The 12,264-nt window shown below is 41.2% G+C and overlaps 1 protein-coding gene across 2 annotated transcripts in view; it reads right to left on the bottom strand.

Annotated features, from left to right (window-relative positions):
- Positions 1 to 11,950, bottom strand: part of LOC117964471 (TBC1 domain family member 22B-like) — a 167,368-nt gene extending 155,418 nt beyond the window's left edge. The window contains exons 1-2 of one of the 2 annotated variants that reach the window (XM_034908012.2): positions 11,717 to 11,950; positions 4,991 to 5,047 (exon numbers count right to left, since the gene is read on the bottom strand). In XM_034908012.2, coding sequence (XP_034763903.2) covers positions 4,991 to 5,047; positions 11,717 to 11,772 — 113 coding nt within the window. In that variant the 5' untranslated portion in view covers positions 11,773 to 11,950. The remainder of the gene's footprint in view (positions 1 to 4,990; positions 5,048 to 11,716) is intronic. The other variant, XM_034908013.2, reaches the window with a different exon arrangement.
- Between the last annotated feature and the right edge of the window lie 314 nt (positions 11,951 to 12,264).

Genomic DNA, 12,264 nt, shown 5'->3' with positions numbered 1-12,264 from the left:
TGCAGGCACATGGCTATGGCATGCGCTCTGCTGCTATAAATTAGGAGCTCAAACCTGAAGCCAGGACACACACACACATATAAAATCAAGAGTCCAAGAGTCCTTGGCTCACCGTGCACTAGCGACCCCTGTGACTAGCAGGGTGCCCGCAGGCCTGCCTGTGTGCAATTCAGAACTGCATGATCCTCCGACACTGTAGTTCTGTGATGGCTTCACGGCATGCTTGCAGTGCGAAAAAAGCGGATGGCTGACGGCACACGTTTCGGCGGATGCGAGTGCTCGTCTCTCTGGAGTTAGTGCGGGGGTTGCAGCGCTGAGCCGGGTTGAATATTTGGGCATTCTAAATTGGGAGAAAATCGGGGGTAAAATAATTGGTCCAAATTCAAAATAAATTAATAAATAAATAAAGCGAGCGTCCCCTTCAGCACTGTGTTCAAAGCGCGGCACGGGAGAGGTGGTAAAACATCCTTGCTAAAATGTTGAACAGCCTGTGCTTCCGATTAGGAGTTCCTCAGCACTAACCCAGGTTAATGTCAGCTCTGCTCCAGTGAGTGGCCCGTGCTCATCACAGGACACCCGGGAGCAGGCATGGGAATGACTGCAGCTTATAATGCAAAGTGAAGCCCTTAGGTTTGCTGTATGCTTGCTATTATCACTTGTATTGTTATAGTGCACAAATCTGTCCAAAAAAAAAAACACCTACCTGCACATTTCTCATCGGGAACCAACAAACACACATTGAATAATTGTATAAGCATTACTGAATGTTTAAAATATATCTTTATTTTGGATCTAGACCAGTGCAGTGCAGTGCAATAGGTAACAGCACTGCAGCTCACTAACCTATTCATGGGTATGAATTCCCTTTGGTCGTCTGGTTTTTAGTCCTACTTTGCTGAGAGAATGTCTTGGCTGTCGTAGGAAACTGGTTAGACAAGGTGCATTTACCTATGAAGGTGAACAGCAGGTTATTCACCAGGTGTGGTACAGATATAGAAAGTTATCACGGTCAAACCACACATCTACTCAGAACAGCAGTACCTGGACAGAGCACTGTAGAGGGAACAAAACCTGTACTGCAGCGCAGATTTGTATTTTATAGTATTTCCAGTTATATTATGCTTGTATACCCAAGTCTATGGGATGCTCAACCCAGAAGAATCAGGAGAGTCGATCACCTCTGGCTTTTTAAGTCTGAAGTTGTGGAAGGCTGTATTTTGGGTGCTGACTGAGAATGTCAAATGATGCAGAGAGGTGTGCGAGTGTAGAAGGTTTTGCATTTGTTTTGATTGTGTTTGGGGGCCCTGGGTTTGACTCGGATGCAAGGCTCCCACACGTACACATCAGCAGCACAAGAACTCATTTATCTTCATTGGTTAAAACCCGTCCTCAGTGTTTTACTCCAAGAGAAAACCTCTCAATAAGCATGACTCAAAATCAATTACCCCACGACAAAGGTATTCCATTTTCTTCCATCTGTGAGGCTTCATTGATTTTACACACATTTAGTTTCATGCTCTATAAATCGCTGCAATTAACTGCATTAAAATACAAGTAAACATTGCAGGCACTCGAGAGAAGTTGGATTACATTAAGGCCAGCTTTATAAAGTAGTTGGTTTGCAGTAACCCGACTCGTCAGTGAACCCTACACTAACAAAAACTGGTATGAGGAGAATGTTCTCTGTGTTGGGCTACTGTACTACTGTGGAAGCAACCAGCTGCTCACATGCATCTCTTATTGAAGTAAAAACAGAAACAACAAAACAAAAACAGAGTAAGCTGTAGATTACATACAAACAGCAGCACAGTTGAGATTTTAGTCCCTGACCAACAAACTCAGCAGTGCTGCAATCCGTAGCATTTGAAAACACTTCAGGAGAGTGGTGTAAAAAAGAAGATCTGCTGCTTGTATACAAAATGAGGAATACCGTGTGGTCAGGCTAGCCACCTTATACTATAGCGCTATCTAAACGGAGGACCGGTCTGCACCTTGCAGAATGCAGGCCCTGTCTGACACTGCATGCAGCACTATCTAAACTGTGAGGACCGGTCTGCACCTGCAGAATACAGGCCCTCAAAGTCCTGCGCAGGTCTGATTTTTATGACCCGCTCCCCAGCCGGACCTGCTACTACAACCCAACCCGACTCTGCTATCTGCTTCAGGAAAATGTCTTGTAATATGGGACACATCAAATTTAACAAAGTGTGTTTCTTATAAACTTTGCCGGGTGCCGATTTGTAGCACAGGTAGCATTCCAAAAAAGATATACCATATTTGCTCTTAAACTTGCTCTTATTTGTAACAATAAACAAAATGCATTTCCAATAATGTCTATTTTCAAAACAAAACTAAAAGTAATCACATATTCCAGTCGCTGCTAAATTAAGTTGAAACATACTACATTAAACTGAAAACGTACTTTTAAAATGTCTTGTTCAAGTTACTGTATAGGAAAAGGATGCCATCTACTGTTACTGGTTTCAACTGAGTTCTTCTTTCTTGTGCAATGAACCCAGCCGTTGAGAAATCTCTCACTTGGAGCACTAGTTGCTGGGATTGCCAACACAAAGCGAGCCATTTGAGCCAAGCTTGGATGAACAGTAGTGTGGTCCTTCCACCAACACAGGAGATAGAAATCTTCATCGTCGTTCATCTTGGGACACTTGTATTCGATGTAATATTGCACATCTGGTGGGAAAACGTCAGCGTCATCACTGGAGTCTCAACATCATCAATCTTCTTGGTCATTTTCATTTTCTTTGCAGGTATGCATTTTGTTTCACCTGCTGTGGCACAGGGTTGTCCCTTTTGGTCCAGAATCTGTCAGTCAGTTTTAAGATTTTCAGTTTTCCAGTGCATTTGTCGCTTCTTTGAAACGCTGTAGGAATGAAACTAGGCTTCCAGCGTTCTCTGAATCCAAATCCTTGAGGCGGTACTCTTCGCCTCTCTGTCAGTATTGTTATTCCCATATTGATTCCAGTATAATAAAGACTGTTCCAGTGTGTTTCAACAGAAGCCTTCAGTGTCTTCTGTAGTCGATTCTGTAATTGGATTGTTTAAAAGTACGTCACCAATGCCATTCCAGCTTCAACGATGCTTGCTATTTCTTGGGGAAAAAACATCCTCATTCGCATTTTGACCGATATTATTTTGCAACATTGTATTGAGCAGGTGTGCACTGCAGTTCCGGCGTGTAACAGTTCACAGTGCGGATACGATATTAGCACCACGATCTGTTACATAAACAAGTTTAAAAAAAGCCTGTCCAAACCTGACTCTCAGTGCACGTATGCTGGCTGGTTTAATGTTCTCTGCAGTTTTTCGTAATGTATTGTCCCATTCAGCAGTACACAGCACTCTTTCTTTCAAGATATAATCCAAGTTGATGTAATAAACAATCACACAAAGATAAGAAATTTTCAGATAATCATCAGTCCACATATCTAGTGTGATCCCTCCGTGACCCAAGTCACCCAAGTTTTCCTTCAGTTCAGGAATAACACTATGGTGAATTTGTTTGGCGTGTTTGCCGATGTTTCGAGATACAGTAGATGGATCGGGCAACGGTTTTGTTGCATCAACACGGCCCACGCGAGCACCATGTCAATCAGACCTTCAGCTAAGTCACAAAAACCGTCTCCAGAAACAGATTCGAAAGAACGTACATCTTTACAAAACGTACTTTACCGCCAATTCTGTTATTGCCTCCTTGTCGTCTTTGTTGGTTTGTTGGGCGTCTTCAACTCATTTTTAGGCTGAAAATACCTGTCAATTTGTTTCGTGCCACCAGCCGAAAGGGAGCTGCACCTGCGCTTCTGCAGAGATGTTCCAGTTTTGTAACTGTCGTACACAAAAACTTGATTGCAGGTCTTACAAGCAACAAATCCAGCCACCTGTTCGTCATTTTCACTCAATATAATTCCAAAAGTTTTCCACACTTCTGATTTACCTCTCGAACTACTATCTACCACACGGTATACACCTTGAGCTGAGGTTAGTTTTACCTTGGTCACAGACATTTTTATTATGGTAGTGCACTAATCCTCATGCGTAGCACTAAATTGATACACTGCGCAGCTGACCTATTGCCTCCAGCAATTGCTTTGGTTTTTCAAATTTGCACATTTGTTAAGTGAGAAAAGGCTAAGTCCTGTACACAAATTTTCTGAACCGGACCCGTCAAACAAGTGGACATTCCGACCTGAACCCGACCCACTTTGCGGGACTTTGCAGGCTGTCTGACAGTTCAGTCCACTCAGTAGAAAAGTCTGAAACCTGTACACATTCCAGACAGAATCCCATTACAATGTTCAGTAGAAAGTCTGGAATCTGTGCACATTCCAGACGGAATCCCATCACATTCCAGACGGAAAACCATTACAATGTTATTTTAAATCAGCAGAGCATATAATCAATTTCTCTCAAGAATGATGAATTCTGTTCTCTGTGCTCCATGAAAATCCTGTTACCGTATTATTGAAAATATATATATATTTTTCTACAACAGAAGAAATTCTGACCATTCTTTTTAAATCACAAATATTAATGGAAAATGACATACACCATGAATCAGTTCTGGCTCCTCATACAGCACACTATCCGAGCTGAGGGAGTAAAGAGGTACTTCTTCAGACCTCAAGGGGTCAGAGATTTGGACTGAACTTTATCAGGCGTTTCCTTTGTATGACTGAATAGTGGATTAAGGGGTTTTCTCTGCCATGTACTGCCCGATTGTCAAAGTGGCACAGTGCAGCTGAATCATCTGGATTCAATGCTGACCACAGTCAATTCATTACAACACAACACACACCCTTCTTTCTGTTCAGCACAGTCGCATCATGATTTAAGTGCACATGATCAGACCTCAGACACTGCTGCACTGGAGTGGAATCGTGTGCAGAGATCACAAGGATGTACGGTGCCTCAGTCTCAGTGCACGGCTCTTCATCATCACACCCTGTCGCAGACCCTGTGCTCAAACACTTACGTCTTGTGTATCCGGGGATCAAGAGGAGGATGCTGTGCTCCATATACTGGCTGTAAACTGTGAAGAAAATGCAACAGAGATTATGAGCATATTCTTCCCATGTAATCAAAATACTCAATGGTATTAAAATAAGTTTAATACTGAAGACTGGACAAAAATCATAAGATGACTGGGCAAAAAAAAGAAAAAAAAAAGGGATAAATAACTAAATAGAAAATGTATAAAATGATGACGCAGGCATGTGCTTTCTGTTCTGTTTCTGCCTTACAGTACAATGTGTGAACTGGGGAAGTCTTTTCTAAAAGGGAAGTGATCTGCTGAATGAAAAAATAAACCATGCTTTTGTTTTAAAATGCATCTGCACTTTACCCTACCTTTCAGCGTTTTACAAACGGGGGTACTCAGCGCTCCTCAGGGGGTACGCAAGAAATCCTGTAATAGCGGACAACAGATTTTTTTTATTTTTTTTTGTTTTTGTTTTGTTTTTTTACATTTTTTACCACATTCAAAACAATGTGCTTATTCTGGCTGGATTCGATACTGCACAAGACACACATAGCATTTTAAATGTCCAGCTCAAGTGTTAAACGATAACACTGAGTTAAAAAATGTTTTAAATGCCTGTATTTGTAAATTTTTAAATTGTTTTTATGCAAATGCCCCGTCTGTTTTCTCTCTAAACTTCTGCATTTGTTGGAAGAAATGTGCAACTTTTGTTGAGAATTGCTTTCTGATTTTGTTTTAAATTAGAACCCTAGGTTCTGTTTTTCAAAAGCATAACCTGTTTTTGGACTCGTTTTGACTTACTTATTGGTCTGAATTTTGAAATAATTTTACATAACATGTTTAGATTAGTTTAACAGCAGTTTTCCACTAACAGTAATTGGCTGAACTCTAGCCCCTCCTCCTTCTCTGTGTGCCTTCGGAGCCAACAAATCGAGGCTTTTTTTTTGTTTTGTTTTTTTTTGTTTTTTTTTTAAATGACCCGCTTAAATTTTTTTGTAACTTGAAGTTCGATTCGTTCATTTTAAAATACAGAATAACATACCCTTGTGTCTGGGCTGCATTGTTTACTAAAGGGTGTAGTTTTACTGAAATCTGTGATAAAAAGCAGACATATCCATCACATTGGTAGGTAAGCATTTAAATTATATATATATATATATATAATTACACACATTTTCAGTTAACATCAGTAAATACTTAAGCCTAGTAATTAGAAAATACAATTTATTTTCTGTTGTCATAGGTATATTATGACCTGTCTCAGATGGGGGTACGTGGTAGACTAGATTTTTTGGAAAGGGGTACAGGGCCTAAAAAGTTTGAAAACCACTGCTTTAGGAGTTATGTTCAATACCATTCTAATTTAGCGGAGGCAAGAACCGACAGGTAAGACTTCAATTCAAGTAGCAAGTCGTACCCAGTTAAAATGGTAAACAATTCTTAATGAAACAGCTACCATACAAATTCTAGACATTCAGCAACAGCAAGGTCTAAAGCACCACAATGTCACATGAGCAATGCTTGCTTGTGTAGTGGCAAGAAAGTCGCTAGTGCTATCATTACATTCCAAAGAAGCAGCCACCTTGGCCAGTGCTCTACACACTTGCTCAATACTGGGATCACTGCTGGTTTTATTTTGCTCAATACTGGGACCGCTGCTGGTTTTATTTTGATCAATACTGGGACCGCTGCTGGTTTTATTTTGCTCAATACTGGGACCGCTGCTGGTTTTATTTTGCTCAATACTGGGACCGCTGCTGGTTTTATTTTGCTCAATACTGGGACCGCTGCTGGTTTTATTGCATCTCTTCTGGAGCGGACAAGCATAACTTTAGAGACGGCAGAGTCTCCCTGGAGCAGCATGTCACAACACTCAGACGCATAAAAAGTTTGCTTGGCTCCCAAGCTCCCTGCCTCTCATTTCCTCTCAAATCTCTCGATAGCAGAAGTACAAACTCAGCTCTTATCTTGCAGTTTAATTTGCTCTGTGTTAATTCAGCCCGTCTGCTGTGGATGTTCTACAGCATACTCTTAGGGCCTCATTCACTAAACAGCGGTACCGTGTTTTGCACGCAGTAAGCCCCTTTATTGCATGCTTTGAACACCTGCTGTATTCACTAACCAGTGGCAGGCAACCTAGCGCACGGAAAAAGTAAAAGTACTGCGTGCGAGTCATTTAAATAGAATGAATAATGTTAATGTGTGGAAATGTATTGCATCACAAAATACTGTGAGGGAGGCATATGCAAACCACATTGACTTAAGGGCACTAACTTGGTGCCTCAGCATGTGTTAAAAGTAACGCTTATTGAAACCAGGCGGTGTCGCAGAACCAGCAGAAGAGCTGCACAGGAGAGCGAGAAGAAGAGTCAGGGAGAGAGAGTATTTCATACCAGACAGACATTACTAGGGCTGTGTGAGGAGGAGGTAATAACTAGATACAGACTGAGCATATTAGCCTTATATGTTGGGCCCCGGAAAATTCACGATATCACGAATTTCACAGAAATCGTGTATTTAACGGCCTACCGTGAAAAATATGCATTTTATTTTCCTTACAGTATTTTACGTTACTCTTCACCTCCCCTGTTCTTTTCATACTTTTATCAAGTAGAAGCAGCGCTGCAGTAGCTGTACACGGTCCGGCGTCAATGCTGTGCATTTGGTTACTACAGCAACGAGGTCAAACAAATACCGGCTTCATGATTGGTGAATTCCTCATACTGTACAATGACGTAACATGCGAGTCAGAGGCGGGATGTTTAAAATGGTTGTTTAGATAGTGTTGATTTATTAGCTTGTAGTGTATGATTAACATTAAAAATGCAGACAGCTGACAAATAAAAAAAAAAGGTAAAATTCATTTCAACAGAAGATTGCATTCAGAGCTACGAAGAGGGGACATTGCATGCAGATGGTAGGATTCTGTTTTGCTCAGGTTGTAATGTTCTTTGGATCATCTAAGAACAGGTACTACTGACAAGCATCTTGACAGCACAGTACACAGAAACAAGAACAAGCAGGTCACAATCACAGGATTGTTTAAAAAGAGCACAGAAAGTGGAGAAACACGTAATGTCAACACGTTTGAATTAGTGGAAGCCTTTATGCAGCGAACATACCAATACAACGGCTGGTCAATGAAAAAAATCCTGAATTGTGGAGCCGTGCCTAACAGTGACACACTCAGACGAGAGTATCTCCCTACAGTGTATGCAGCACACGAAGAATAATTAAATGGCAAAATGAACGATGAGTCTGTTTGCGTTGTATGCGATGAGGACACTGATGATCAAGGCAACTGTGTTTTGTACATTACTTTCACCCCAGAGAGCTTTACAGCTGCTAATTCAGAGCATTGTAATTAATGTGTCAACATATGTTTAAAGGTTTACATAAAAAATGTTGCTGAATGCCATGCAAGCTTGCTTTTAACTATTTGGTCTGCTTGTTACTTTTTTTGCAGCCAACATAGACCATTTTAAATGACTCGTTTCCGGCAAAAGTTTGAAAAATAGAATAAAATCTATCTGTAAAATATATCAAAATGCCCCCCCCCCCCCCCCCCCCCCGTCACACCCCTCCGTCCACCCGTCCACCCCCCCCCCCCCCCGGGCACACCCCTCGGTCCGCCCCCCCCGTCACACCCCTCCGTCCGCCACCCCCGTCACACCCCTCCGTCCGCCCCCCCCGTCACACCCGAGAATGCATATTGAATTGAGACCTCATGACTGCACATTGTTATCAAAGTACTGCACTTGACTGTCATAAGGGATTATTTTCATTCAAAAATATCTAATTGAAACAGCCACTATATACAGTGCCAATAGAAAGTCTACACCTCCTTGAACTTTTCACATTTTGTTGTGTCAGTGCCTCAGAGTTACATGCATTTAAAATTAGGATTTTTTTCCACTTATCTACACACCATACTCCACACTGTTAAGGGGAAAAAAGTTTTTATTGAGAAAATTGTATATTAAAAATACAAAACTGAAATATCATAATTGGATAAGTCTCCACCCCCCTGAGTTAATACTTGGTGGAAGCACCTTTGGCAGCAATTACAGCTGTGAGTCTGTTGGGATAGGTCTCTACCAATTTTGCACACCTAGATTTTGCAATATTTGACCATTCTTCTTTACAAAACTGTTCAAGCTCTGTCAAGTTCCTTGGGGAGTGTTGATAAACAGCAATCTTCAAGTCATACCACAAATTTTCGATTGGATTTAGGTCTGGGCTCTGACTGGGCCACTCAAGGACATTTACCTTTTTGTTCCTTAGCCACTCCAGTGTAGCTTTGGCTGTGTGCTTTGGGTCGTTGTAATGCTGAAAGGTTAACTTCCATCCCAGTTTCAGCTTTCTTGCAGAGGGCAGCAGGTTTTCCTCAAGGACATCTCTGTACTTTGCTCCATACATTTTCCCATCTATCCTGACAAGTGCCCCAGTCCCTGCCGATGAGAAACATCCCCATAACATGATGCTGCCACCACCATGCTTCACAGTAGGGATGGTGTTCTTTGGGTGATGCGCTGTGTTGGGTTTGCGCCAAACATAACGCTTTGCATTTAGGCCAAAAAGTTCCATTTTAGTTTCGGCAGACCACACAACTTTGCCACATGGCTTTGCCACATTGCATACTTCAAGGTGGGCTTTCTTGAGTAATGGCTTTCTTCTTGCCACCCTAACATACAGGCCAGATTTGTGGAGTGCTTGGGATATTGTTGTCACATGCACACTTTGACCAGTCTTGGCCATAAAAGCCCATAGCTCTTGAAAAGTTACCATTGGCCTCTTGGTAGCCTCTCTGATCAGTCTCCTTCTTGCTCGGTCATCCAGTTTGGAGGGACGGCCTGATCTAGGCAGAGTCTTGGTTGTGCCATACACCTTCCACTTCTTAATAATCATCTTGACTGTGCTCCAAGGGATATTCAAGGCCTATACTCATCCCCTGATCTATGCCTTTCAACAACTTTGTCCCGGAGTTCTTTTGAAAGTGCCTTGGTGCTCATGGTTGAGTCTTTGCTTTGAAATGCACTACCCAGCAGAGGGAACCTACAGGAACTGCTAAATTTATCGTGAAATCACTACAATTTAACACAGGTGACGGCCACTTAACTTGGTGTGTGATTTTGAAGGCAATTGGTTACACCTGAGCTAATTAAGGATTGCTATTACAAGGGGAGTGGACACTTACCCAACCATGCCATTTCAGTTTTTATTTTTAATTAATTTCCTACAAATTTCTAGAATATTTTTTTCACTTGGAAGTTGTGGGGTAGGATGTGTAGATAAATGAAAAAAAATTTTTTTTAATGCATTTTAATTCCACTGTATCTGCTGAAAGTCCTAACGGTACCAGGAAGCAGTGTTTTCCATGCATCGTAGGGATGGAAATAAGGCTCCGATTGCATAGCAGTTTGATCCATTCCTGGTTTTACTACTGTATGAGTTTAATACACACCTGAGCTTGTTACCTATACACTGTGACTAACCAATCTCATAATAAAAACTGGGATGGGTGAAACTGCAACAGGAGTCTTATTTTCATCCCTGCATCACAACAGTTTTTAAGTTTAAGTTGTGTTCTCTACGTTTCTCCTGCAATAAGTCGTTGTCATGCTGAACAGTCGGAGACTCCTGTTTTGTGTAATGTTAAAAAATAAATAAAAAGAAAGAAATTATTGGAATGCAGTATTATGGAGCTGTTTTGTGACACTTCCTTCGACACTAAAACTGCTTCACATTCACAAGCCACAACTGGTAAAGAAATACATTATTTATAGGCAGCATTAAATTACAAAGCAGATCTATGTTGAGAAAATGCAAAAAGGCTTAATATAGAACATACAGTAAAGATAGCAAGTGTTAGTGCCTGCTTTTAAAAATGTGTTGAGATAGAAGTCGGACATAGCAAATTAACCCTCACTTAGCAGCATGATCACTTACAGAAATAGTATGAGCAAACAACAAACAGAAACAGAGGCGGGGGGAAAAAAAATATATGTTTCCAAGTTATTGAAAAGATAATGGAAACAAAAGACATGTGCAAATAATTGAACATCATGAGCTGAGAAAAGGATGGAGTGCAGAGTTTGCATAAACAAACACAGAAAGAAAAAAGAAACATTAATAGTTGAAATAAGACCCAATGAAAATACGATAAAGCGTAAGTGCAGACACTATTTCTTACTTTAAGCTCATTAATCTTTAATGAAGGCATGCCTGTGTGATAATGCTGTGTTAATACCACACACATACGTTAATCCGGCCAATACATTGAATATAATCGAGTCCAAGTCTAACATGTATTATGCATGCAGTGGGGCGTGTACCCTTAAATTGTCTTGCAAACATTTACAGTGAAGTAGCCTGGAGAAGTTTGCATTGCAGATCAGTGTTCCTTCCGATTCAAACACTGAATATTCAGTTAATTTACAACAAGTGACATTGCATGGACTCAGCCACCGCGTCTCATGGTCTTGCACGTGGCCTATACAATAAATTACGGTAAAGATGTATTTCAAATTAGACAGTAACAAAACACTGTGCATGCATGGTGTACATCCGGAATCTATACACTGTCTTCAACACGCACCAGACAGATCAGCGAACAACGAGACGCGCCTCGTAGTAAAACAGCCATCTGGGGTAATAATGTCAGTATGTCATGAAAATAGAACAACTGGTCATGCAAATTAAACACCGACGACTACCCACCTTGCCGGAACCTTTGCATTCCTCTTCCAAAACTGGATTTTGTTATCGGTAGCCATGCTGAGCAAAGTCCCCTGATATCCCGTTCAATCAGCCAGTCGCGCAATCGATGTAAAGTAACATGTGAAACTCAGGGCGAAGAGAGAAGCGACCATTAACTACAAGAATAAAAACTGAACATTTCAACTTAACGACAAAATAAAAACACAATCCTGGGAGCCGCCATCTTGGAGGGTTATAAAAGCAGAGCTCTGATTGGCGAAACGAGACAAGTGCCGGCAAGGGACCATTCAAAGGGGAGGGGGCGGGCTCGCCAACACAGGTGTCATCTTCTTCAAAGCAGGTGAGTGGTGACGTGAAATAAAACCAGTCTACATAAAACTGTGCAACTTCCCTACCTTAAGGGATGCTTCATGTAATATGTTTAATGTGATATACTATGTGTTCTGTATCATTCCCTAGTGTAGTTTACGCTTCGGTCGTTTTAAATTAATTCAGCAAAAACTGTTTGAAAAGACACATCAAGGCTGATTGTGAGGTTGGGAAGTATT

The sequence above is a fragment of the Acipenser ruthenus genome, chromosome 29, assembly GCF_902713425.1.
Source record: "Acipenser ruthenus chromosome 29, fAciRut3.2 maternal haplotype, whole genome shotgun sequence".
Lineage (NCBI taxonomy): Eukaryota > Metazoa > Chordata > Actinopteri > Acipenseriformes > Acipenseridae > Acipenser > Acipenser ruthenus.
This window is presented reverse-complemented; position numbering and strand designations above follow the sequence as displayed.